Source organism: Bactrocera dorsalis, chromosome 2 (assembly GCF_023373825.1).
Source record: "Bactrocera dorsalis isolate Fly_Bdor chromosome 2, ASM2337382v1, whole genome shotgun sequence".
Lineage (NCBI taxonomy): Eukaryota > Metazoa > Arthropoda > Insecta > Diptera > Tephritidae > Bactrocera > Bactrocera dorsalis.
The window spans coordinates 86,511,484-86,539,113 of record NC_064304.1 but is presented as its reverse complement, the minus strand read 5'-3'; the positions used below and the strand labels follow the sequence as shown (position 1 = coordinate 86,539,113).

General features: G+C 37.3%; 3 protein-coding genes across 9 annotated transcripts in view; 2 read left to right on the top strand and 1 right to left on the bottom strand.

Annotated features, from left to right (window-relative positions):
- The window catches only part of LOC105223345 (hypothetical protein), a 52,567-nt gene extending 38,024 nt beyond the window's left edge, over positions 1-14,543 (top strand). For 5 of the 6 annotated variants that reach the window (XM_029549115.2, XM_011201061.3, XM_019989271.3 and 2 more), the window contains 6 exons: positions 6,289-6,411; positions 9,603-9,742; positions 12,127-12,408; positions 12,468-12,959; positions 13,250-13,405; positions 13,471-14,543. In XM_029549115.2, the coding sequence (XP_029404975.2) occupies positions 6,289-6,411; positions 9,603-9,742; positions 12,127-12,408; positions 12,468-12,959; positions 13,250-13,405; positions 13,471-14,079 (1,802 nt within the window). In that variant the 3' untranslated portion in view covers positions 14,080-14,543. The remainder of the gene's footprint in view (positions 1-6,288; positions 6,412-9,602; positions 9,743-12,126; positions 12,409-12,467; positions 12,960-13,249; positions 13,406-13,470) is intronic. The other variant, XM_011201062.3, reaches the window with a different exon arrangement.
- Positions 14,544-16,303: 1,760 nt separating this feature from the next.
- LOC105223346 (uncharacterized) lies at positions 16,304-21,296 on the bottom strand. Of its 2 annotated transcripts, none has more exons than XM_011201063.4 (3): positions 20,536-21,296; positions 17,395-17,497; positions 16,304-17,340 (listed from the first exon to the last, which is right to left on the bottom strand). In XM_011201063.4, the coding sequence occupies exons 2-3, from the start codon at positions 17,432-17,434 to the stop codon at positions 16,310-16,312; spliced, it is 1,071 nt and encodes a 356-aa protein (XP_011199365.1). In that variant the 5' UTR covers positions 17,435-17,497; positions 20,536-21,296; the 3' UTR covers positions 16,304-16,309. The 2 variants fall into 2 exon arrangements, with proteins under 2 accessions (XP_011199365.1, XP_049304399.1); XM_049448442.1 differs by having other exon boundaries at positions 20,755-21,296.
- Positions 21,297-24,985: 3,689 nt separating this feature from the next.
- Positions 24,986-26,277, top strand: LOC105223347 (restin homolog). The gene is made up of 2 exons (XM_011201064.4): positions 24,986-25,304; positions 25,367-26,277. The coding sequence occupies exons 1-2, from the start codon at positions 25,224-25,226 to the stop codon at positions 26,117-26,119; spliced, it is 834 nt and encodes a 277-aa protein (XP_011199366.2). The 5' UTR covers positions 24,986-25,223; the 3' UTR covers positions 26,120-26,277.
- Positions 26,278-27,630: the final 1,353 nt, after the last annotated feature.

The window sequence follows — 27,630 nt, the reverse complement described above, 5'->3', positions numbered from 1 at the left end:
TTCTTTTTCTAGTCTTTTTGTGTGCTTTTAATTGGCTCTGCTTTTGGCAGCAATTTTTCATAAATTTTGACTTTTTGCGAATCGCTCTATTTGCTACAGCTAACATTCATATTTTTCAAATTTCTTCGTTTTAATGACAGTTTTTACTTAATTTGTTGGTTTCCTTTTAAATTTAACTTATTTTAAGCACTTTATGGCACCTGTGTAGTTTTGTTTGGCGGTAATAGAGTCATTTACAGTCTTCTAAGGTGTGCCAATTTCGCAATTTTCTCTTTTTTGTGCACGAGCGAACGTTTTAATGAATAATCAGTGTATTGCTAAGTGTTAATGTTTGTGTGCAGAAGCCATAAATATCGGCCAGTCATTGACCTTGCGGTTAATACGTTATCTTGATTTTGACAGGCCAATTTGAATGACCGTTGTTTAGTATATCGGTCGGATTTGAAAGATTTATTGCTGTCAAAAATAATCTGTGCCAAATTATCTGAGAATATATTTTTAAATGAAAAATGTTTTCCATACAAGAACTTTGTTGTGAGGGATAAATTTGTAATGGTCCGATATCGGTTATTCCGACAAATGAGTAGCTTTTTCGGAAGAAAAGTACCTCTGCAAATTTTCAGATTTATTTCTCAAAAATTGGAAGGCTAGTTCGTATATATACAGACAAACGGAAGGGTAGACAGGTAGACAAAACTACTCAGCTCATCACACTGATCATTTATACCTATATGTGGATATATAAATATATGTGTATATTATAAGTCTTCGACGTTTTCTTCCGGGTGTTACAAACTTCGTGGCAAAATTAATATAGCTTATACGAGAACTCATAAGGGACCGTTAAAATATTACGTAACTCATATTTTTGCTCTGCGTTCGATTTAAATGTAAACTTCATACTGATACAGCGTCTACTAATAGGATGACATGATGTTGACAGCTTTGGTGTCCATGTTTGCTTACGGATTTGTGTCAAATTTTTGTCAAGATGTTCAGTAAGGTTTGCCGTTTCATCATGTCATGTTTCACTTTGGAAGAACGTTTGAAAATTGTCCAAGATTATTACGTTCTCCGGTGGCTACTGTAAACGAAAAATAATGTTCTCGTTTAACTCGATTTCGACCGACCTTTTTCCCGGAATTTGATGAAATCGACCCGGAAGATCTCTTTTTCCAACAAGACGAACAAGAAATTCAAAGCGTAAGCATTTTCAAACTAACCTTGAACGAGTGAAACATTGTTAGTTTGTTTCGCATTAAAATAGTTGAATATTGTTGAATTGTTGTAGGGAAATACTCCAGACGTACATGGTGTCGGATATTCGCTCTAGTATATGAATAAGTATCAACTTATTTTAGCGATAGTCTGTTTTAAACAATTAACATTCTATTTTCAAAGGGTAAAGGATTTGAAGATGATATGGGAGGGTAAAGAGATCAAATAAAATCCACCTTTAGGGTGTATAATATGCTTGAATGCTTTCGAATCCATTAAAATAACTATATTTTAATATTTAAAGGGGGTCTACTAAAGAATAAAAGTTTACAGCAATCATAAGCGTATTATAAGCTATTGTCTATCATAAAAACCGTTTTTTTTTTATTTCAGTGCCTCATAAGTTGTCAAATTTGTTCAATAGCAATATGTACGAGTATTTATTGTTGTAGTCGTTTTATATTCGTTATAATGCCTTGTATGCTGCAATACCACTTAACATACTTTTTGTTGTTGAAAGTAAGATAAATACCGCAACTTAAACTCTTAAATACAATAATGAACTTCAAATATGATAATAGTCTACTTAACAAAGTTATCAAATTAATGAACATTGTGATGATCAGCGAGTTATTCCATATTAATTGCCTGGCGCGATTACTGCAATTAACAGCTATTAGAATGGCGTAAATAACGGTTATAATAAAGTTAAATATAAATTTTGTTTATGTACAACAACATTAACTGGCTTTATGTCATTGTAACGATTAGTACTTGTGATCATTCGCTGTAATGTAGTGTAACATTTACGAGGGTCTATTCATTTGTGGTTGTTTGCTTTTGTTGTTCCACTGTTTCTACTCTGAAACTGACATTTGGCGCCCGACATGACCTGCCAAGGTCAACTTAAAGTGTTGATTTTATTTTGGTTTTCTGAACACTTACCTAATCATTGTTTCTGTGTGCAATACACTGTAAAAAATAATTAAAAAACTGAATATTTATTGCAATATATATTGAATATTATTGAATTTGTCTCTTTTGTTAGAACAGTTGATTAATTTTTTTATAAATTTTCACTTAACCTTTATCCTCAGAAAATCAAACAAGTTCTCACATATATTTAAGACACCTTCTAAGATTCCAAAATTACCAATTCGGGGCAATTCGAGCGCTTTATTGTTATGCTTATATATCAAATAAAACACAGACAAATGAAAAAAGCTATTCATATAATTTAGTCAAATTTGACCCGGACTGACAAAAAAAACCAAATATTCACGAGTTTTAATAAATTTATTATCAGCTATTACATATGTTTAGTTACGACGTCATATTCATAAACTCACGCCTCGTTACTAGTATTGATGCATTTGATGCATATAAGGCTCTCAGTCTTGTTATCAAGCAGCTATTTTGATAACTGTACTCAATATCGTGTTTGTAAAATATTCAGTTCTTTTGGTACCAGTTTCACATCCAAAAAATTAACCAAAACGGTTCACTCGATCCATAAGTGATATTGAGATCTGGCGCTATATCTCTGATACCAACTCGTCGATTTTCATGCACTGTTTCTTTAACATTTTCGATATAGATGATGAACGATTCGCATGAGGCAAGTTTTCGATGACTTCACGACCTTCATTGAATGCTTTGTCCCACTCAAAAATTCGTTTCATCATAAAATAGACTCCTTACAATGCATTTGCATCATTGTGAACGGTTTGAGAGTCGCCATTCCAAGATGAATGTATGTAATGTACAAGATTTACCCGTAGCATTTAAAGAACAAGTATTTTTGCCAACCTCATCACGGGCCTTATCAGGAACGATGCAGGGATTGAAGTAAATCAAATGGGTATGGCACTGAATGAGGGCAAGATGAAATATTTGCTGTCATCAAACAAAAAATTCAATAGTTTGGAATATTTTTCAAGTGTCAGCTTTTAAAATAAGTCTTTGCAAAAAATTGGCAAAAGCTTCAGCACAAAAATGTCAAACAAATGTGTTTACGTTGATAGATGGTTGAACAGTTATCCCTATAGGAAATTATAAACCTCTAAAAAATGCACCCTATATACCTTTAAAGCGTTTTCGTATATATTTGACAAGCTTTTATTTGTTTCCCAACTTCCCCTCGGTAGTCAAATTTGCAAATTTATTGCAATAATTAAAATATGTCATAATTGTACTGAAGAAAATCAATTAAAACCGTGGATTTCAATTTAACTGCATGCAAATGTGACTTCTCCACCTTTTTTGGCAACTCTAACAGCAACATACTAACCCAGTTTGGCACCACACGAAATGCCAAGCCACGCATTTGCACACCTTAAAAATTTCACACATGCCGTGGCAGTCCAAGTTCAGTGTGTCGTCTGGGCTAAGCACATGAAACCGTTAGGGACCAGTGCTTACTTTCAACTACCATCACATACACACGTAATAAATAATTGCACTGTGCTTCCGCTATGAAACTATGTAGAAATTTTAATGTCTGTATGTATATAAGTCCATTCGAATGAATGCACGATTTTTAAATTTTCGCAACACTTTGACAGCGAATGTCACTATTTTGCTTGATGTTTCTGTCAGTTGCTTTCAATTAAACATAAACATATGTACAATTATCTGATGCTCTTGGGAGTAACTTTGCAATATTTAAGACGGCTAATCAACAGACAATTAACACGCCACAAACGCATTTACAGCCAGCTGTGGCGCTGGCAACGGCTCCTTAACTCACAACTCAGCTGACACGTTATAGCTGAGCTTTTTGTGTAACCGTTATCTAAATAATGGATAGCCTACGCCCTTCACTTGGCAGTTCCGTACGTGTCGGCGAATCTATCAGCAATGCCAATCGGCGTGTTGTTTTATTTCTGAACTTCTTTGAAGGTGATACGTTCGCCGAACTGATGCATCTTTGTGTGATTTACGACACTTCAAATTTCCAAAAAGATTTATTGAGGCTTTGAATGCCTTGTACATTATGGCTAGGCAATAAAAAGGGTATGACTATAAAAAATTTATGTAAACAAAGGTTAAAATAAAGCAAAAATGTTTGCTTGTTAAAGCGATGTAAAATATTCCACCAAATTTTATTGAGAATGTTGCGTAATTGATAATTCCTTGCTGGATAAAAGGGCGATCGCTCTGCTTGTTCTTTTCATCCTAAGTGACTGGATTTATGAAAATGTAGGATATACAGAATGAAAAAAAAACTAATTAGTATAGACATACTCAATAACGGGATGATGGAAGGACAAATAGACTGTAATATGGAGAAAATTGGCAAATCAGATCAGACCAGGTCAGACTAGACAGATAAAGAAATCGCACAAAGAGATTTTTGATTTGTTTCTCCATTAGAATAGATATGTTATTTATAATGAAATATTTCTAAAATAGACTGCCTAAATAAATTACATAGACAGTAAGATAGTAAAGACTGATAAAAAGATCAAACACACTTTCATAGCCAAGTTTCTGGATCTTCTTAGGAGTCACTATCGATGTGCAGGGTCTGGTATTAGTTCGATGAAGCATTATTCTTTTTCTATTGGTCAAAAAAGCGCTGTTATTAATCTAGATTTCTTCCGATTATGTGGACCGAAGTACTTGTAAGATTTATATTTTTTTAATTAAATCCGTTATATAGCATAGTTCGAATTATCCGATTAAGGTCAAATATGCGTCGTTTATTCGATAACTACTCGACCGAATTGACAAAAATGGGACAGTCGATTTTTAAAAGCTTCTTTCGCTGCGCTTTGTTCTCCAATAAATTCATTGGCCGTTCAGAAGAACAGATGGTAATCACTTGGTGGCATGTCTGGACTATATTGTGGATGTATAAGAAGTTGCTCACCAAAGTTCCCGGTGAGCAACAAAAACCATCAGTTTCAGACATGGATCCATTTTGTTATGATTCAGCTGTGATTGGTTTTTTACAATGTTTAGCTCCTAAGTAATCGAAACAGTGTATACATGGCGGACGGTCTCGACGACCAAAGAGTGGTTTATCCTGGACATTAAAAATTTCAAAACGCGTGGTTGTCGGTTACAGCAAGAATAAAACTGTTTAAAAATGTTTAGCACGAAATTTTAATTTTCGATCGTACTTATACAATATGAAATCTCAGAATTATATTTTTATACGCCTAAAACAACGTTACAGTCTCGTTGTAGAGAAGCTAGTACACTATATTCATTCCTGCAATGGTCTTTGATTACCTCTTACTACAAACCATACTATGAATGGAGCTCTTGCTCCAATATGGTAATGCAACCCTCTTGACTGAACGCTTTAAATATCATATTTTTTGTGAGTTTGAAAAACGTCAGTGTAAGGTGATTATTACCCGTTAAATTAATCGCAACTTCTATGAGGAGAACGTATACTACCAAGGCGTTTCTAGAATATAAAAGGGATCCTCCGCCAGCTTATAACATATGTTAGGTGAACAAAAATCTCTATTTGTAAGCTTTTCGAGAGGTGCTCATAGCAGAACTACTGATACCTGAGCGTAAGCACAAAGCTTCGACCGGCTACGATTATACAATAGTTTCAAGTATTTTCGAAGTGTTTCTACGAAAGACTCGAATACACTGTCATTAATCGAATAACTGTAGCAATAAGGTATGCTTAAAGTTACTTCTAACCGTGGAACCGACTAAAGATGTACAGAATTCGATTGCGATATAAATAAACTAAAATTGTCTATGCATGTATTCAATTGAAGGCTTATTATTTTTATATTTTACATGTCTATTAACAATAAATCATCGCGAAAACAACACAGAAAATTTCCAATTCCTCATATCATCCCACTGAAATGCTTGATTTCCTACCAAAAATGTGTTTAATCAAATTAAATGTATCCTTCATATCCTCTTATCAACCTCAAACTTTGTCATCTCTCCAACAACAACTCTCACAGCAACTCAACAACTAACATTCCATACAAAGTCATCATGCTTATCAAATCCGCTTTCTTCTAAAACTAAAAACAAAAAAAAACTTTCTGTATAAAAAACATATCCTTTTTCTGTGTTTGTTTTTAGGATTGGCTTGCGGGACATGCGTTTTTGAATCTGAATTTGGTTTCATACTCAATTGTAACTTCAAAAAGTCTGGACTATTTCGTGTAAGGAATTTGGGCGGCCTAAAAGCACATTTTGGTTTAGGTAAATGCAACAACAACAAGGCAAAATATATAATATATTTAATAAAAACTAATCAAAATTGCAATAAAATTAACAAATGAAACATATTTTAAGATGGGTATCCACTATGTACTGTTACATGGCCGAAAATGAAGGTATATTGTTTTTTTTTTTTTAAGAAAATTAGTTCTTACTTTAGTCGTAATGAAAACTACGCGAAATTCGACGAACAAATATTTATTCGTAGCTCTCATGAAAACAATCAACAATGTAAAAGAAGTAGGGAAGTGCCAAGTTCGGGGAAAACCGAACAATTTATGATCTCATAATTTCAAGGACCAAAGCCATTAGCAGAAGATGGTAATACTTTCGGAAGCTAGAAACGTTTATATTAGGTATATGGGAGCTAGAGACTGCACTGACCCGATTTTATTCGTTAACATGCATTCTGAGTTGCATTAAGATGACTAACAGTTTTGTCGGTAAAAATATTATAATAATTTACAATATACGGTATAGACAGCCGAAAGTTCAAAAATCTTTATATTAAGTATATTGGTGATAGGGCAAGTATTGATAACCATTATTGACAAAAGAATTCAAAATTATTATTAAGTGATTACTTTCAAATTTCAATAATTATCTCAGAGATTAACCGTATTCTCGGTAAAAAGCCACCAACAGCCGCTAAGGTTCACAAATGCGGAACTTGAAAAGTTACGCTGTGATTTCGACAATTTTTAAGCGTCGGATTGACTACCTTAAGGTCACTATTTGTGAAACTTGTACTGAAAGAATTATCTGGAGCTTAATATTGTGATATATGGAAAGAAAGTGTGGATGTAGTCCGATTACCCCCATCTTTGTAGCTTTAAATGTTTGCACCTTTAGTGATTTATGAGATATGTACTTAAAGCCAATTAGTAGGTGGGGCTAAGTCTAATTTTTGAAACTGTGGAATTTCAAAATGATAAGGAATACCTCGTCTGAACATGCAGATATATGGCTCATCAGGTTTACACAATTTTGCCTGTTCACAATACGCTTCTGTCAGTGAAAGCTGTCATCCAATTAAGCTACCAGAGATTAAGGATAATAAAAACTAAACATTGAGAAGACGGTCTTAAGCATGTTAAGTAGTTGTATATTTCTCATTTACGTTTAATGTCTTCAATTGACTCAAAACGGTTACCCCGGAGCGATCGTTTGAGTTTGCTGAATAGCTGGAAATCACACGGTGCTAAATTAGGCGAATACTGTGGCTGCAGAACGATATTGGTTGAAAACTTGGCGAAAAACTCACGAAGAATCAATGTAGTGTGTGCATTATCGTGGTGTAATAACCAAGAGCTGTCGGCCCATAATTCCGGCCCCTTTTCACCAAAAGCTTCACGCAAACGACGCATAACACTTTAATAATATTTCATGTTGTTTGGCCGGTCGGAAGGAATTCGGAGTGCAACACATCTCGATAATCGAAGAAAACAACAACATAACCTTGATAATAAGCATAGATCCAAGACTCATCGCCGTAATACGTTTCATGACATCCTGGTTTCACGGACGTTAACGCGACGTTGCTTTTCGAAACCGAATGATTTTGGAACCAATCGTGCTTCGCTTTTCTTAGGCTCAAATGATCTTTCAAAATGGTTTTCACTGATCCTTCCGATATTCCAACGGTACCAGTAAAATCTCTAACTCTTAATCGATTCTGAAGTACTGATTCAGTTGATGTTGATGGCCGTTCTGTACATGGTTTGTCGTCGATGTGTTCTCGACCCTCTTTGAATAATTTGTACTTATCGAAAATACTTGCCTGCGATAAATAACTATCATCGAGGGTCTTTTCCAACATTCTGAACCTTTCGGCAACAAAATCGGCTGATGCCGTTTATGTGCTACAGAAAAGCAAGCGTAAACTAAACAATAATGCATATTCTTGATGTGATATTTGACAGAGATGTCAACGTCATATCTAGAAAAAAAATATTTCGACGAATGTGGTTTCGCGCGAAATTTAAATTTAAAAGTGTTATTATTATTTGCGTATAGTATAGTATGTCATCGACACTAACGTCTAACTTAAGCGGGCTTTCATGGTTTAGAGTTTGATTATATTGTGACTAAACCTTATCTGTTGGTTGGGTATTGAAATGGGTTTTCTTTTGTACTAATTTCAAGACACCTTAAAGTCCACTTTGGTACACCGATAACAAATTGGAGATTCTTTATACACTTTACTTTATTCAAATATGTGTTTTTGATTTTTTTCCATTTTTCCTCACAATGCTTTCATTTGCAAATAAAGTTTGGGAAGTACTGAACTCAATACTTTGCATATGACCATTTATCCCGCGGAGGCGTTATACAAGTATGTATTAAGGCATCACTGTAAGCCTAATTCCTTAATTAATATATTATGTTTGTTTGTTGAAATAATTAAAATACAGCATACCTTTTCAATTAAGACTCGTGATTTAAACTTTACACAGTTGATAAAAATACACATGAGCATTTGAAATTTTAATAAAACGATTAGAAATGCTGCTGTTTGCAAAAATTGGATGGCAAGGTACACAAAACTTTAAAACACAAATTTAAAAACACCAAAAGCACATTAAAATTTGCGTCAAATCAATAATAGGTATATTTATAAAAAAAAAATAATTATGTATTTATGCCAATGTCAATGACATTATGTATCGAAAAAAAAACAAAAAATACACATATGAAGTTATAAAATAAGAAACAATGCGAATCTGTGATCAAAAGCAGTCGAAAAGTGAAAAACCAACGGCGAGTATGAAGCAATTGTGGCGGCCAACCGACTGGCCGCACACGCTTGCGCTGTGCAAATCGCCAAAAGCTCGGCAACAGCGTCAAGTGTATAGAGATAGCTGCTAATGAGTGCAATCTGCTCACCATGCTTGCAAGCTGCCATTTCCGACTGCTGTGCTCCAAGCGTTTATACGCCAATTTAGAGGCGAAAAACGTATATGAAGATTGCTGAAAAACCTCAAACAGTTAATTAGCTGAAAATTATTAAGATTTTTTTTTTAATTAAAACAAAATTATATACTTTTAACGAAATTATTATTTTTTATATAAAAAATTTAAAATCTTTTAATTATAAAATATATATTAAAATATAATATAATCATTAATAATATTTTTAATTAGTCTATAAACGATTTATTATATGTTTCTAGGTTTCAGTTTAGGCGATGAACTGGGCTTCGCTGAATCGCTCGGCAATGTAGAGGGTGAACCGGAGCGGCGACGAGCCATTAGCTATAAAAATGGGCCACCACCAAGCGCTGCAGGCGTAATGCCTGCTACACAAAAGCCGGTAAGTTCAACGTCATACATTTTGAAGGCAAAAAAAAGTTGAAAAAAACTTAAATATACTAAAAAGTAGCTGAGAAAAATTTGCCAAGGCTTAAATATTGTTATGGTCAGCTGCGGTAATATATTTTTTGCTTCCGCTTTTCGCTTTTTAGATACCTCAGTCGAGCTCTAGGAATACCCTATTAAATTTTTTTGAATTTTTTTGTGATTTTTTTATATTTATAAAAATATGGTAACACCGAAGATTTTTTTCTGCAGCTGCTGTATCGAAATCTACCGACAGATTAAAGGGCGAAATAGAAACAGGTGCAGGCTTCTTCTGTAGTAAACCATTTACCGAAGATAGCTTCAAAATAAATTACTAGAATTCACTCAGCCAGACCGAAATTACTGGAATAGCAAAAGATATGGAAAGTCATACGAGCTGGTCCGGGTCTAATTTGCCCTAGACCATTCAGCTCCTTCAAGGGAATACCACAGGTCTGGAACACAAACAGGACACTGCATACCCCAAAGTTACTTTGGGGTAGTGTTAATGGTGGACAGACCAAAAAGCTCTTACTTTTAGGCAAAAGGGAATTTAGTAGCACTGTAGGGGTCATCACAGGGCACCAAACCTTAAGATCCCACCTTCAGAAAATGGGAAAAGTGTATTCGATGGAATCATGATGAGACGCTGGAACATTATCTATATGTATACCCAACCTATAGAAAAGAAATATTTCACGGCTCCCAAAGTTACGTGGACAGCTGTAGTGTAAAATGGAAGGTTTTTTTCAACCTACTGATTTTCTAGATAAGGCTTAAGTTAGTTACCCTCCTGGAACACAACCGTCCTAGTATTGGTTTAAGTGCAGTGCAGTGCCTTGTGGTCTGGCGCTCATGCGCTTCTATTTTCAACCAAGCAACCATTGCTGCTATATACTCTATGTTTGAAAAGCCAACTTTATGAATATGTGATGATTACAGCGCCGGGCTTGAGGGAGGATTTTTTGTTTGTCAATCACTAACATTTGAAGGGGTAAGAGTTGAGAAAAAAATTAAAATTTTTTTTTTTAAGCACCCTAGTGCTTATGTTTTTTATATCCTTATCCTTTTATTGATGAACATAGAGATTACGACACAATTTCATTTCGTTATGTTTTTGGGAGTGCATTTGACAGAGAAATATGTAAGTCTAAAATTTACGAAATGGGTCGCTATTCACTAGAAGAAAACTGGGAAATATTGACAGATAGGGCAGAAGATCGTTTGACCGAGGATGGTCAATTTTACCGAAAAATCATCTTTTCGGACCGGGCTCATTTCCACCTCGATGGTTACGTTAACAAGCAGAATTGCCGCATTTGGGGCACAGAAAACCCGCACGTAATCGTTGAGAAGCCAATGCACCCAGCACGAATCATTGTACGAATCGTATGGTGCGGATTTTGGTGTGGTGGAATCATCGGTCCATTTTTCTTCGAAAATGAAGAAGGAACCTCCGTAACAATCAATGGTGAGCGATATCGCGAATCGAACCGAATTTTTCTTCAAGCAAATTGTAGAGGAAGACATGGACAACATTTGGTTCCAGCAGGACGGCGCTACGTGTCATACAGCAAACGCTACACTCAGTCTTTTACGCCCTATCTTTAAATTTAAAATTTTATATGGCCCACCCTATATATTAGATCGCCACGCCATGATCGAAATAAAAGGAAGTTTTGACTGCACTGACAGTTCGACAGTTCGCTTCATTTATGACATAGCGTGTCAGAATTTGTTAATCGTATCATCTTTGTATTGTCTAGCACCAGGGAGCTTCCACTTCAAATGTAGTTGGCTTCTAAAGCAAGAATCAGAAAATGCGAGATCACAACAGTCCCTTAGGCTGGGTTTTTATAGTCTAAAATTTAAAGAAAAACGAGCTAGAAGGATATAAAGTAATATTTTCGTTAACCAAAAAAGGACTTTTATAAAACTTGTAGAGATGTCTACCCATAACGTTGTTGTTATTGCTGTAAACAGTGTCTTTTGGACTTATTCTTTTATAGTCCGTGTTAGAATTACTATTGCGAAATATTCCGAGATGGAGTAAATAGCTTTATAGATGGCCTTCAGAGCAACGTAAATCAAACTGGAACAAATATATTAAAATATTATTTAAAAAAGAGAGCCTACTTGAGAGAGTTCTTGCCCATACGTCATGGTCCAACACATAATACCCAAAATATTTGAGTAATATTTTAGTATTTTAATTTATGGAGTAGACGAGCACTGCTCTGTGAACCATGGCCTCATATTCACAAAAAAACCCATAAATAAAAATTAGTACATTTTTATTATTATTGGTTAAAAATACGTATTTTTGCGAACTAATGAAATATCTTGTTTCCCTATCAGCCAGTACAGCATCCCATACCCGAGAAACGCATTGGCGCGCGAGCCTCTCCCAATTACAACGCTGCTTACAGAGAGAATCTTAAACGTCAAGTAGCGCCTACACAATTAATGACAGAGGCGAGACCTTTACCGTTAGGTGTACCAGCATTCCGACCCATACCGAAAACTGCAACCGTGCCTGTAGCGCAAATGGCGCAGCGGCGTACGAATGTTGCAGTGGACTCCCCAAATCCGAGAGTTCGTCTCAACAACAAGTTGGTAGAAGGTTACTCCGATCCAATGGTAAGTGCAGAAACATTTAAATTTTAAATAAAATGTTTTAAATTAAATTATTTATGTAGAACTCCAATCGTACCTTCCACGTTGCGAACCCTTCTGTCTCGCAACCGCTTGCGGTGCCCGCCTTCCAGGCAATGCCTAATTCGGTGGCACGTCTCGCTGCCGTTACAAAGTCCCTCACTAACGCAGAGGAACGGATTATGCATGGACAGCCAAATTACTTGCAGTTCGAGGAACCGAAATTCGATTTGAAGGATGTGACGGTGGAGGAATTAGCCTCAGCGGCCAATGTCACCGTGGACACAATCAAACATGCAATCTATGTACGTGAACAACAAATGAAAGCCGAGCATCGTGCTATGTTGGCGGCAAAGTTGCGTCAAGAATTCGTACGTACTTCGACGACAGCGCGTACTACGACAACAACAACGCCAGCACCGTTACCAGTAGCAGCGATTAAGGAAGCACAGGTTATGAATTGGGCTCAACCACAGAACGAACTCGACAGCCAGAATATCAAAGAGAATGTAGCTTTCGAGAGTAAGATGTCGAAGGTACGTAAGTTGGATGTACTATTACAGTTATTAAATATAGATCGCCAAACTATTGTGAGAACTTAGGTAAATACTGATCATTATAACTGTCCGCTACTCTCTTCACTCTCCTTTTTGTATAACTTACAAGAAATTCTCTCCCTTTCGTGTTATCGATGTTTGTCGATATCGCTCTACTCCCTCTGTCGGAAGACATAGGCCAGTTTTCTGGAATCACTCAATTTGTTGAATATTTTTGAGACAATAAGTATTGAAAGTGTTAAAAATATATTCTAATTTTTTTCGCATAGGTCATGAATGCACCACGCGAATACTATCCAGTTGGCTATGACAAGAACTTCGATGATAACTTTAAGTCCAAAGTTGATCTGCCACCGACGAGTTTCTCCTGCGGGAAGCAGAAACATTTCCCAGGACTGTATGCCGATACAGATCTTGGTTGCATGGTAAGTTACAACGTTACAAACTAATAAAATAACCATATTCACTATATAGTATATTTCTTGTTCAGGTGTTCCATGTTTGTGCGCTCACCGATGATGGACTTGTGCGCAAATCGTTCCTTTGCCCAGAGAGCACACTCTTCGATCAAACAATCTTGAAATGCAACTGGTGGTTCTATGTGGACTGCAGTGCCAGCAAAAGTGTCTACGACTCCAATATACCCATCTCTAAGAGTTATCAGCTCATGAAGTCGCTCACTTACTTCTCCAAATACAGTAAAAATGCTGACAATGAAGGCGGTGATGGCGGTTTGGATATACAAACACTCAAAGATTCCATGGCTGAGGAAGAGAATTCTAGAGCACGACGCGTGGACAGTGATGATATACATGTGTCGGACAAGGCGCGTAGTTTTGCTATACACGTTGAAGATACAACCACTGCAGCGCCGGAGAAAGCGTTAAGTGACGCTATAAGCCCTACTTTGGAGACACGTAGAGTTGAATTGAACAACGATATAAAAACGACGGCGGATGACTTGTCAGAGATCACCACTGCAGTGGATATTATCACACCACAACCTGTCTACGATCGCCTGGCTCAGCTGAAGGCCAAGTTGGACAGCATCAAGGCGGCAAATAGTCAGACTACAACACAAGAAACGAATGAAGCTTGAGTAGGGGGGTTGAGCGCTTGGTAGCGCTTTGCAGGGATTAAAATTACTAAGTTAATGGAAGTGGTGTTACGAAACGAAGCCTGCGCGAGTTGGTGGTGCAACGGTTGCTTTAAATGAAGTCGAGTTATAGTGTATAAAGCTGCCAAGTATGAGTTTCTATACAATGTTTGTAGGTCGTTAAGTAAATACGTCATTCCTAAATAGTCATTGTGCGCATTTGAGAAATTGAGCGAAATATATATAAATAATTGAAATTAAATCGGGGATACGATTGTTGCGCCAGCTTAGTGTTAAGTTTTCAATATAGTTCAATCAGTAAATTAAGTCACACAACATCAATATAAGAAAAAGTAAAAATCTGCGTGTGTGGGAGATTCTTGGATATATATAAAATGAACGTACAATTACATGTAATGTAACTTATTTATTATTTTATGTTTTTTAATAAAAATATATACAATAAATTGTGTTTGTGAGTTTCGTGAAGAAAACAGTGAACTGGGTTTTGAGGCCTGAGCCTCATCATCCTGAGCCAATCATCAAGAAAAAGTTATTCTTTGGTTCCAACTTTAGGGTATATTTTTACCCCTTAAATAAGTATTTGAAAATTGCAACCACCATCTTTTGTTCTATAGTTCGACAATAACCAATTTGGTTTGTATCCAAGAGAATGTTGGACATTTTTTGGCTTCAGCAGTATGCCGATTTGTGACGTAAAATAATGTCTTTCGCGCGCTTCGCTCAACTTATGGTTAATATAATCGGCCTACTGAGTGTGCTATTCGCAACACCAGCACCCATCTTGAGACCCACCATTCGACCGAATAGACCATGACCAGCACGCAGTGAAGAAATTATAGCAGCCGTAACTAAGAGTGTACACAAAGACCGTGGAGAGTCGATCCGGCGCCGGATCTTGCTTCTCGGCCTGGCGTATGGAATGACTTGGCGCATTTTACATAGAGATTTTAAATTGACAAATATAAAATACAGGTTGTGCAAGAACTGAAGCCGCTTGACCTTCCCAAGAAAAACCGCTCCGATATATAGGCTCTTGATAAGTTCAAAGAGGATCTGACGTTTTCGGGCCAATTTTGTTCAGCGATGAGTTCCATTTCTGGCTAAATGGGTATGTAAACAAGCGAAATAGCCACACTTGGGACGAAGATCAACCGGAAGAGATTTAAGAGCTGTAATTTTATGATTTATGGGCCGATGGAGTCATTTTCGAACGATACTAAATATTACCCACTAAATTTGAAGCTTCTGTTTTTTTCTTTAAAAAAGTGGGGTACCTCGAAATGTATCACTCTTTATTTGAACTAAATTACAAACCTTTCACACCATTCTGATTTATTTTCAAGATTAAAAGTCATTACTGGGGAGTCTCTACTCCTTTTTTAAACTACCAAGCTAAGTATACAAACGGCGCGACAGAGCTATTGATCAGTACACAGCAATGACTTTTCAATTGAATTGACTGGAATAAAGGTAGCAGTACGTATAATGTTACGAAGTGTATCCTTTTCCTGAGATTTAAACATTTACCATAAAAGTAATGCGACATAACTGGCTGTGAGACGTTGACTGTATGTTCAAGAGTAGTTGAGGAGTGTTTGGACTTTTTATCTATTGCATCAAGCTTTTTGGTGATGAGTGTTGGAATTTGTAAAGCCGATTAGATTGCAAAAAATGGTACTGGGAATGAGTCACCTTATCGCAGTTGCAGTCGTTTTAACTAGACCATGTTTAGTAGGTATGTATGCGCAGAAGCTAAACATTTTGACGGATGTCAGTTGTTTGGTGGGCAGTTTTTTTCGACTATGTAGTTTTCACTAGACTGACGTTGAAACAACTTGGCAGTCATGCCTTCAATGAAACTGTCAAATTAGTTCTACAATTTGTGGTAAGTTCAAAAACGGTTCATTCCTCCATTGTCTCCAGGTCTCTCTATCCAGACCTAGAAGATCTCCGCGTCGTTGATCAAACCTGAATCCTTAGCTGACTTAACCTTAAATTAATACTTAAGCATTGCGGTTTTCCAAGACAGCCTATGAAATTTCGTATTATTTGTTCTGCAGACTAGTAACTTTGCTTTATTTACACTTTCGCGAGTCTGGAATAAATTATTTGCTCCTTTTGTTCGATAAATAAACATTTATTAGGTACATTTGAATGTAAGTTAATATAAAAATGTTAAAAATTACAAACTAAGAGCTCGCACACGAGATTATTTCTTCTTATGCGTTCCTTCAACGCTGCCATGTTGCACGGAGTCCACGGCAAGCACCGTGCCCACAGTGTAATCGCTTTTATCATGCGCATCCACACTCACCGACTCGCTGAGCTCCACGTTCGCATGCACTGCGGCATCGTTAGCATTGATTTGCGCCTCTTGCGCCGACGATGTGGCCTTCTCTGCCGCTTCCTTGGTCTCCTCATAATCCAAACGCGCAGTGTAGAGTTGTGATTCTATTTGTTCCAACTTCGATTTAGCCTGTGCCACCATATCAATTTGTGATGCCAACTCGGCAGCTGCCTCAGAAGCTGCCCTCTGTGTCAGCTCCGCAGCAGATTGTGCATTGTTAAGCGTCGCCGTTAGCACCGATACGTGATTAATGGCTTGTTGTGCGGCATATTGCGCCGTCTTGGCCGAACGTTTCGCCTGTTGCAGTTGCGACAATTCGCCTTCCAAGTTTTTGTGTTCGTCTACATTTTGATCTTCGAGTCGTCGCAAAAGTACCTCCTTACCTTTGAGCACAGCCACTGCGGTACCGGCTGCTTGCGCGGCCGCCTGTGCTAGCGTACTCTTCGCCACGTAGGCGGCTTGTTTACCGGCAGCATTTTGACTGGCAACTGCAGAGTTTGCTTGATCGGCGGAACCTTTGGCAATACTACGGAGACCATTGTCAATGAGAAATTTCGAAGAGGTGGGGGCACTGTGCACATTGGAGTGTGAAAGTGTTTGTGTGGGCTTGAAATCGGTTTCGTAATGGTCTATTTCTGGCTGAGAGTGATAATCATGCTCGTTAATGTCTTCGTAGGGATAAGGCTCGTGTTCCACACGATGTGAAGCAGCAGTGGCCGGGGATGGTTGTGGCTGTGGTTGAGGTGGCGGTGGATGGTGAGGTTGAGATTGAGCGTGTGATTGAGATTGGGGGTGTGGTGGCAGTGGGGGTGGTACACTTAAATAGCTTCCTGTGCGCTTTACTTTGCGTGATGTAACGGTGAAAAATGTGCTCGCTGACAATACCGAGGGAACTGCACATGAAAAATGTTTTTATTATTTTTATAAATCAACTGCAAAGCACTTACCAAGCAGCAGTAGCACTGTGGCAATGTAGAGACGTGACATATTTGTTGATTAAAATAAAATTAAAATAGAGATTTTGGAAATTTTATAAATTTCTGTCGCAATCTGAAATTGTGAATAAGGTCGTGCTTTATTAATTATGCAAAATTTTAAGGCTAGAGTCATATAAATATAAGGATGAGATGGTGAGTTCTTTAGGATGGTCAAAACTTGTTGGGGCTTCCATTTGAAAGATATTTTGTATTGACAATCTTCGATTGACGTTTAGCTTAAGAAACATTTCAAGTTATAGAAATGTCACTGTATAAGAAATATATTCTTTATTGGAAGGTCTTCCTCCCTAAGACATGTCCTACTTGTGGTATCCGACCTTTGAAGTTTCTTCATTACAACTCATCTTGTTTTGCTATTTTATTGGAAATGAAGATTTGCTAAATTTTTTAAATTTTGTTTTAAACTTCCTAAATGGAGGCTATTCGCTGTACGAGTATACTTTCATGTCCTTAATAATATATTTGTCTAAACTAAACTATAACCCACTATTACGAGTACTGTAACTATTTTACTTTTTTTAGGAAGTTGAGTTGAAGTTGTCAGTTAGAGGACAGGCTTCTGTTGGAACGTGTTTTAAATGACGTAGCAAGCCTGGCCTCATCTTCATTCCTAAAGCACCGTTAAAATAATATAAAAAATCAGTACTGGAAGGCGAAATTGCAAATATTTTATCTGTGGTAATGGTTTTAAGGTTATTCAAAAATATAAAATGTCTTTCATGACGAGCTAAGTTTTGGGGAAGAATCATTGACAGAACCCAAAAAAAGATAATTTAGCAACGGTCTTGAAATCATTTTGTTATACTCTAATTTTTCTTAACGTGAAGATCTTCTTCTTTGGGACAAAAACTTTCTTTGATATATGTGTGTAAGAGATAAGTTTCATCCACTAGTCGTATTCTATACTGGACACTGTAGGTTCAAGAAACACCGGTCCAAGATGGACATTGTTTATGGTGCAAACTGCCGGAATTGCGGCATATAACCGGAAACTACTGAGCACCTGATTGCAGATTGCGTAGCAATGTGTAGACGTATGCTCAAGGCTTTTGAATCCATTAAGATGAACAGGGATTAGATCAGCTCCATTGCGTCCAGCAAGAGTGCTGGGCTTTTGTGAATATATGTATGTCAAAAAGGAGAGATCGTAATAGACTTTAGGTCGCGGTGCAAACCTGAAAATAATTTCTCCTTCTATCAAATTATCGAAATACATAATATTTGAATTAAAATTGAACCATTGGAATAAATAAACACCCGGAAGCAGCTGCTTACGTCGACCTCCTCACCTCAGTAGTGCGTTGCTATTTTTACAATTGATAAAAAATCGAACAAAGAATTTGTCTAAAATTTTGTATTTCTAACCAAATTTCGTGTGACGAAATCATTGCGAATGTTAGAAAAGGCTTACGGGCATTCAGTTTTATCAAAAACACAAGCCTACGAGTGGTACAAAGTCTTGAAGGACGGTCCGAATTTAGATTTGGCTTCGTGTCAGTCGTTTTCAGTCGTTCGTATGAAAAGAAAGATTGGAATAATCGTTGCCATAAGTTGCCGGTGGGGATTATTTTGAAGGCGACATAATAAATATTGATGAATAATTAAATATTTTGCATTTATTTGTAATTTCTGGGTATTTTCTTGTCACAATGTATAATGATTTAGGTGCCATGTTTGATGTTTTAACCTCATAACTATAGAGCCATTGTCACTAAACTTATACTCGTATACGATTTATTGATTTTTATTAAGAGATGTGATCTTTTTAGCTAATAGGAAGGTTCCCTAAAGATACGTATTATTTATTATATCTAAAAATTGACACAAGTTTTGTCTACTATTTTTCAAAAATTTTACAAATCAAGGTCAATTTTTGACCAAACTAGAATCCATGCATAAGAGGGCTAAAAATGGCCAAAATTCAATAAGTGTGTCGTCTTCCCGAAGTCATCAACGAAATCAGAAAAACGTTGCCGAAAAATTAACTATAAGTTAACGCTCTGTATTTAACGTTCTCCAGAGGCGCAATATTGTATGTGGCCGATTAGTCGGAGAACAGCCTAAACTCCTCTGAGACCAAGAAGCATGTTCAATGTAAGGGTAAATGAGGAAAAATAGTACGGTATCACCAAACAAGGCTGCAGAAGTGCTAAATAAGACAGTCAGCGAAAAGACCACGCTTAGCGCCTTGTTCGAGTCGGACTGGTATCAGCTATCCCGGAGAAAAAACCGGTCCTATCGACCAAAAATTCTCAAGCTCGTCTAGCCTTTTCCAAATTTTGTAAAAAGTGGAGCGTTGAGCTTTGGAAGCATGTGATTTGGTCAGAGGAAGTGAAAATTAACAGATTTCAGAGTAACGCTATAAATTATTACTAGCAAAAGCATACAAAGACACAATTTTAAGCAGATGGTAAAGCTTGACGGAAGGAGTTTGAAGTTGTGGGGTTATCTCCTATGCCGGCATATCGGATCACTTATTAAAATAAATGATATAATGAGGAGGAAGACTACTTCATAGCGTTTATAGCACGAGTGGAATCTGATTCCGAACGATTTAATTCAAAATCTCGTGAAAAGCATGTCCAAATGTATTAAAAGCGTCAATAAAAATAAAGGACTCTGGACTAAGTACTAAGAATACACCAATAGCTAATTTTTGCGGTAGATGAAAAACTGAGAAAATTAAGTATCTCTTAAGTCTTATTGTCTTTTAATTTTTAGATTATTTTGTAAAATATTTGTTTAAAATTTTTTAAGGAATAAAATACTTAAAATTTTAATTGAATTTTGCTCCGTTTTAGTATTTTTGTAAAGCTTTAAAACAAAATGTCAGAACATTTGCTCGGTTTTGCTCGTTACTGTATACATTTAGGTCCATACGTTTCAGTACAGGACTTCGGTTCGATCTCGCTTCCGACTAAGCTCAAAAAATTTTGTTTCGGGCGTGTTTCTATCATTAAAAAGCTTTTAAAATTTTTTAGTGAGACATTTGTCGGATAGCATTTGGGATTACACTCAAGTGAACACATCCAAATGAATAACGCATTAAGTAAGTTGCGGTATTTCATCAACCGCTGCTCGATTACAAACCTCAAGACTTGCCAATGTTGTCTTTATAAATATTTATTGTGAATTTCTTTTATTAAAACGCTTCCTAGTATTTAATTCATATTTAACTCAAATGTGTCTCTATAACACTGCACTGGATTGTTATTACTTATTACAACAAAAAATGCTATTTTATTTGATTTCCGCACACTTCTTGCAAATGAGTCCTTAACAGTTATTTCCTGTTGAATATATATTTACTTCCCGTTTGAGCAATGCGCGTGCAAAGTTTTTAATCGCGTCCTGACGCTGTCAATATCTAATCGCGACTGACTGAACGCGCGTACAGTTGCGCGCAAAAATAACAAAATACTGCGCATGCGTTAACTCTCAGTTGTAAATGTATGCGAATAATTTTGTTGTAACAATTTTTCACAATAAAAAATAACGATTTTTTCCTTCTTGAAGTTGCGAACTCGTTCAAAATTCAAATGCGACTTCAATGTCGTTAGGCGTACAAGTCCAAGGCGATGTTGGCGGAATGGGATGCCGAAAGCCTGGCGTGGTGGCAAACGTGTCGGGTTATGTAGTAGTTGGACGCTTTTACTTTTCAGGAAAAACCACTTTCAGCTTCGTTCGCAATCCCACGCGTACATATGTATGTATGTATGCTTGTATATCCGGAGTGAACCTGTGTGAACGGAACTCGAACGCGCTACTGCAACACCAGTAGTTCGAGCAACAGTTACAATTTGATATGTGGAAGCGCGCGTTGCCTGCTATCGATTTTCAGCCGCACGCGAATACATTAAGTAGGAAAGACGTTGCGCATGCGCGCCCAGCAATCATATTTATAAAGTTTCTGCCGTGCCGCAGAGTGAGTGAAAAGGCTAGAGATTTGTGTATAGGCCGGTGTAGCGCCATCGTAAGCAGCCGTTGCTCTCGCTGGCCGGTCATGAACGTTTGCCTGCTGACCAGCATCTTCGATTGCGATGTTGCAATTGTTTTTGTTGCATTTCTTTAGCTCTGTCATAACACCGGAGTTCAGACGTGTCTTCAACTTTCTTTTGCATGCATTTTATTAGCAATGCATGGCTCTCGGCGCGGCTGGTGTTGCTGACCACGAAGTTGGAGGAAAGTGCAAGATCGTTTTTGTTACTTTGCTTTCCTTCGTAATTCGCGTGGCGATTTTTTTCAGTTATTTTTCTCATGCACTCGTTTTTATGATGAAAAATTCACTTCTCTAGAAAAGTCCACTTCAACGGCGATTCATTCAATGCCGTTGCAGCGATTTGCGGATAAGATTACGGTACGAGCGCGGTTCGGTAGACTTGTGGTTACAAAATCTCATTCAGCCTTTTTCCGGCGGCTAAGACTTTTTGCTTAGGCAAAACATATATTCCGGAAGGGTTGTTGTTGTAGCTGCGGTTCCGAAATTTAAAGAATGCTGACGAATTGACTGTTCTTGATTCAATAAAAATCCGGTCCCGTTCTGTTTACATAGACCCGACTATCATGGGAATGGATTCCGAAAGTATCATTTCATTAGGTCAAAATATTTTAATATTATCTTTGTGGAGTTGAAAAAATGGTAAAACGGAATATAAATGCAATTGTCTCTAACACCGGCAGACCTACGAATATTTAACAGTTGCCGATTTTAAAGCGGGGAAAAATGTCCAGATCTATGGTTCAAAACTTCTAAAACAACTCCCTGAAGTTGAAAAAGTCGGGTGAAGAAAATAAGTGATATTATATAGTACACCAACCACAAGGACACAAAGGCCCAAAAGTGCTTTGGTTGTTCGAGAACATGATTCGACAATAGTTCAATATTAACTCCAATGAGATTATGCCATTCATATAGGTATTCTAAATAACATTGATAAATTCGTTAAAAGATTTATATTCTGTTATAAGTAGAGGATGTTGGAAAATACTGCATGCGTTTTATGTTGATGTAGCTACTCAGAGTCAGAGCAACGAAGACACTAGTAAAATGACAAAGAAATGTTCAGCAACATTATTTTATATAAAGTCTTCTCGCTATAATAAGCAATATGGATTTAACAGACAGCTCTCGTAACTAACAGGTCATTGTATTGCGTGGATGACAGTGTAACATTTAAACACTTAAAGTTTCAGTCATGTTCCGTCATTTTTGCGTTGTAAAGTATTGCGTTAATGACTAAGTAATGAGTATGAGTTTGATTGATTTTTATTTGCCTTACCTTATCATTTCTACCGTTGATTTGAACTGAAAATAACTTCAACTATTTTTTAAACGGTTGAAAATTATTGTGGCCGTTAATGGCGCCTAGAATGGAGAAGTAAGGTAGTCTAACATATTCGCATATAGCTCAGAGTAAAGGGTAATGATAAGAACAACCTTATAATTGAATTGGATTTTTTATAACCGAATTGATTATGAAAAAAGAAAAACAGGTGCATTTCTTTTAGTAACTATGTGTTCAGGTTATATGGAAGCTATATGCTGTAATAATCCAATCTGAACAATTTTTTCGGAGATTATACGAGTATTATTACCTTAAGCAGTAATCCATGTCGAATTTCATGAAGATGCCACGTCAAATGCGAAAGTTTTCCAAGCCCTCGGTTTGTATGGTACCTGTATGTTATAGTAAGCCGATCTGAACAATTTCTTCGGAGATTACATTGTTTTCTTAGGAAATAATCTATACCAAATTTCGTTCATATATCTTGTCAAATGCAAAAGTTTTCCTTACAAGAACTTTATTCCGATCGTTCAGTTTGTATGGCAGCTATATGTTATAGTGCTTCGAAAAGAGTGATTTGAAGAGAAAATGACGTTTGCAAAACTTCAAAACGATATCTTAAAAACTGAGGGACTAGTTCGTGTATATACAGACGGACGGGCAGACAGACAGACGGACAAGGCTAAATCGACTCAGCTCAACATACTGATCATTTACTATATATATATACTTTATAGGGTCTCCGACGCTTCCTTCTGGGTGTTACAAACTTCGTGACAAACTTAATATACCCTGTTCAGGGTATAAAAATTGTTAATGCTTCCATAACAGTAGAATCATGGATCGTGTCAAAAAGTAGTGAGCTGATACTTAGGGGATGCTAAAGGTGTTTGGCCATTTACGTGTTGGCGACCACTATCTTATGCGGACCAAAGATGAGATGTTTTTATTGTACCACATCATTGACATTGTCCAGCGAATAAATATTCAGCGGATGCGCTGGCTTTTTAATGATGTGAGACCAGGTACTGACACTGCAGCGATAAAAGACTTTTGATGGGAGAGTCGGTAATAAAAGACGTCGAGGTAGACCGTTTCTCTGGTGCAGTAATCTTGGTGTAAGAGACCGGAGGAGAGTGCGCGTAACACAGGCGCCTGGAAGGCATTATTACAAGCCAATATCCAACAGGGTTGATAAGGTTAATTAAAAAAAAAGAAGAATATCCTGAATTGAAGTATAAGTACATCGGTTATACTTCTATGAAAATCACATCATATAATGTTTTCTCAGATAAAAACATAGATTAATAGTACAGTATCGATGCTGGTCTACTATAATTTTACTATGTTATTCCATATCGAGAAACGTATGTGAGCTTTTGACACAAATACTAAAACTAAACTAAATAACTGTAAAATTGAATTTCAGACGGATATCCAAAATATGTAACATAACTTCGAAAGACTGCGGTTACTACTTGCGAGTTTTATATAAAGTGAGTTCGACAAGCGATATGAAGACTTTACTTTCACCTATTCCCTATCCCGAAATAAACAGTCATATGACGTTCTTCCCAGAAAAACAATTGATTTTAGACGACCTTCATGAAATTCATTTTGGAGTGATCTACATACTACCCCGAATAGATTCACCATAACATCGAGAAACACTAGCCCTTGATGGAGCTGTATCACCGAAAGTTTTATTAAGTTCATCGAAGCACTGTTGCTGGTGTTACAAATAATATATGTACTAAAATTTCAAATTTTGCCAATTATCGATGTCATTTTATGACAAAGTTCAATTCACAATTCCAAAATAAAAGAAATTCGACAGATAGTTTGGGAAAAAACTTGGAAATTTCATCACATGTACCGAGTTGTTGAATTGTGTTTAATTGCTTATTTTCAGCCGCTTGACGTGAACCATTTGAAAGCCTCTTTTACATATAAGAGAAACGTGGGTCAAGGCGGTTCTTCTGTCAGGGCCACTTTTCTCTCGGAGCGATTTTCAAAAGAGACGTGGATATTTTATTTGGGAACCTAAAGTTAATATTTTTGCTTTTGGAAGTTTTTATATAAAGTGAAATTCGGATTTGGACAGAATGAGAACAGAGGTCTCCTTACTTGGAATAATAATAATAGCGTGAATACAAAAGCAGTAAATTAAATTATTATGCATATAATATTATTCTTCTCTTGTTTTTATGGCATATAAACATCAACTGAAAGAATCATCTATGTATGTCTAACTTGCCTCATATACATAATTCTTTAGATCTGTAAGATATTTGTCACTTCGAAAATTTTATCAGAATTTGACGTTTGAATTTTACAAAGTCATATCAAAATCCAAACAAAATAAAAATAGTCTCCGCTGAAGTGATTTTAACGATCATCTGACAACCCCGCTAGGCAAGCAACAACTTATACAAAAGCAATAATTATGAAACTTTTTTAAGATTAGATTTTAAATTTCGCAAAATATTAAAAATGCGTTCGATCATTTTAATATTGGTCCTTTTAAACTGTCAGTTTTTTATCGCGCAAAGTTTCGACAACAATCGTATACAGGTAAGTAGACGCGTGCTAAAACCCTAAATGGGGTCATTTAATATTCGATACCTCCAACACAGGAGCAGCACAGAAAGATAAAGCGAATGTTGCCGCGCTTGTACTCACAATATTCAGAGGATTCCGGTGGCGAGCAAGAGGGTGGCGCAAACCGATCGGAAGGTGAGTGCAAGCAAAATCCCATGATGGCGGGAAATGCGAAACAAAAAGCCACAAGCATCGCACAAAAGGCAGCTCAAGAGGCAAAAGCCGCGTCCGAAGCGCAGCAGGCGGCTGGCGAGGCTGCTGCACTTCAAGTGAAGGGACAACTCGCCGAGAAGGCTATGCAAGCTGCCAAAGCGGCCGAGGCAGCGCTTGCAGGCAAACAACAAATCGTCCAGCAGCTGCAGCAGGAAGTGCGCGAAGCCGAGGCGGTCGTACAGGAGGAGAGTAGCTCACTACAGAACGCACAGCAGAATGTCAATGCTGCCGTCAGCTCGGCACAGCAAGCACAATCGCAATTGAAGACGCTGACGAAGGCGGTGCAGACAGCGCAAGCCAACGTCGGCAACGCCGAGCAGGCTGCCACTGGTGCACAGCAGGAGTTTGCCGAGAAGACGCAACTGGTGGAGGCGGCTAAGATGCGTGTCGAACAGCTGTTACGGCAGTTGAGTTCCGCCCGACAGGATTTCAATAAGACAAAGGATGCGGCCATGAAAGCGGCTGCAGCTGCGCACGAGGCTAAGGTGAATGCATCACCGACTGGTCGTTGTCGTCGTATGATGCGTGTGCCGCGTAAGCGTCGGCTTGCTGCAGCGCCACAAGCGAAGCAGTGATACATTTTATTTATATATGTATATATATTTGTTAAAATGTTTATTTTTTAGTTAAGTCTTTTGTAAATCGATTCACTTGCACAGACCTGCCTATTTTTTATCTATATATTTTTTCATATACAATATATATAAATATTTAAAAGAGGATTTAAAGGAAGCCATAAAACTGGACTCAAAAGCTACGCAAAATTTTCTGCAGCCTCAGGTATATTAGTCTCGGAAGACCTCCTTAAAGATTTCAGTGAGATTATGAACTGATTTGGAGAATGATTCACATTTCCATTGTAAATATCTGTAGTGTGCGAAATGAACAACTGGATTGCCGTGTATCAGCTCTGCCCTACACTGTAATGTTTGAATCCATTTTGATCAATATTATATATACATATATACTAAATATTTTATTTTCTTCTTCTTCTTTATTGGCGTAGACACCGCTTACGCGGTTATAGCCGTGTTTACAACTGCTCGCAAGTCGTTTCTCCTTTTCGCTTTCGACAGCCAGGTAATTTGATGAATTTTCCTATGACGGAATCTAGTACTACAAATAACCATATTTCGGACCTCCGCGAAGTTGATCATTCTCAACCCTTTGACAATCCTGGCGTTAAAATGGTCAAGCACGATTTCGACTTCGTGGCGGGGGCAGCTTTCATGGGTGCGCTCCAAGACATCTTTGGTCACATCGTTAATCTCTTCCGTGTGGGCGATTATGTTGAAGAACTTCGCTTTGATGCGGATTGTAGCATACATCGGTATGAATGCAAGGACTCGGTGATGAAATCTCTCTCCCACACCAAATTTGCGGCTGTTTATATGGTTACTGTAGTAAAGGCCACAAGGACTTATTTTTCTCAGTCCTTGTCCCGTCCACCGCACTTACTCTTACGAGGCATTTTTACTCCTAAGAGGACATCAACCAGCTGGGCAGCGGCATTTTCCCAATTAAGGGACTAACATCCCAGGTGCATGCCCTTAAATCATAATCCTTAACACGTTTGCAGTGGTCATCATCAAAAGGAGGCTGTGTTCTACGTTTCATTGGGTTTGGCGGCGACCTTTGGGAGGGATGTTTCGTTTTACTTTAGCTTGCCTTTAAACGGATGTTTTTTGGCTATCCAAGGATACTTGGTCTAAGACCAAAAGTAAAAATCGTTTCTGTCCTCTCCGAAGTGAATGTTGCTCAGAGAACTTTCTTCACTCGCGTGAATTTCCACATGACTCCATCTTCAGAAATTTTATAAGGCTAAGTTTCTTTCCAAAGCTTTCTAAAGAGAAGTTTTTGTATCATAGAGCCGTACTTTCCTCTCTCTACTCTCCTTAATGATCTAAATTATTTGAAAGTAGATTCTTTAAAATGCCTCGTGGAAAGGGTTGAAACATTTCTGCACTAAGTTCCGATTCAAATTTTATTAAAATGTGGAATAATTCCAATTTGGAATCGTTTTCGCAATGTATTCGACAACTAGAGCATAAAAGGTTAAGAAAAAATAGCGAAACTAAATGTCTAG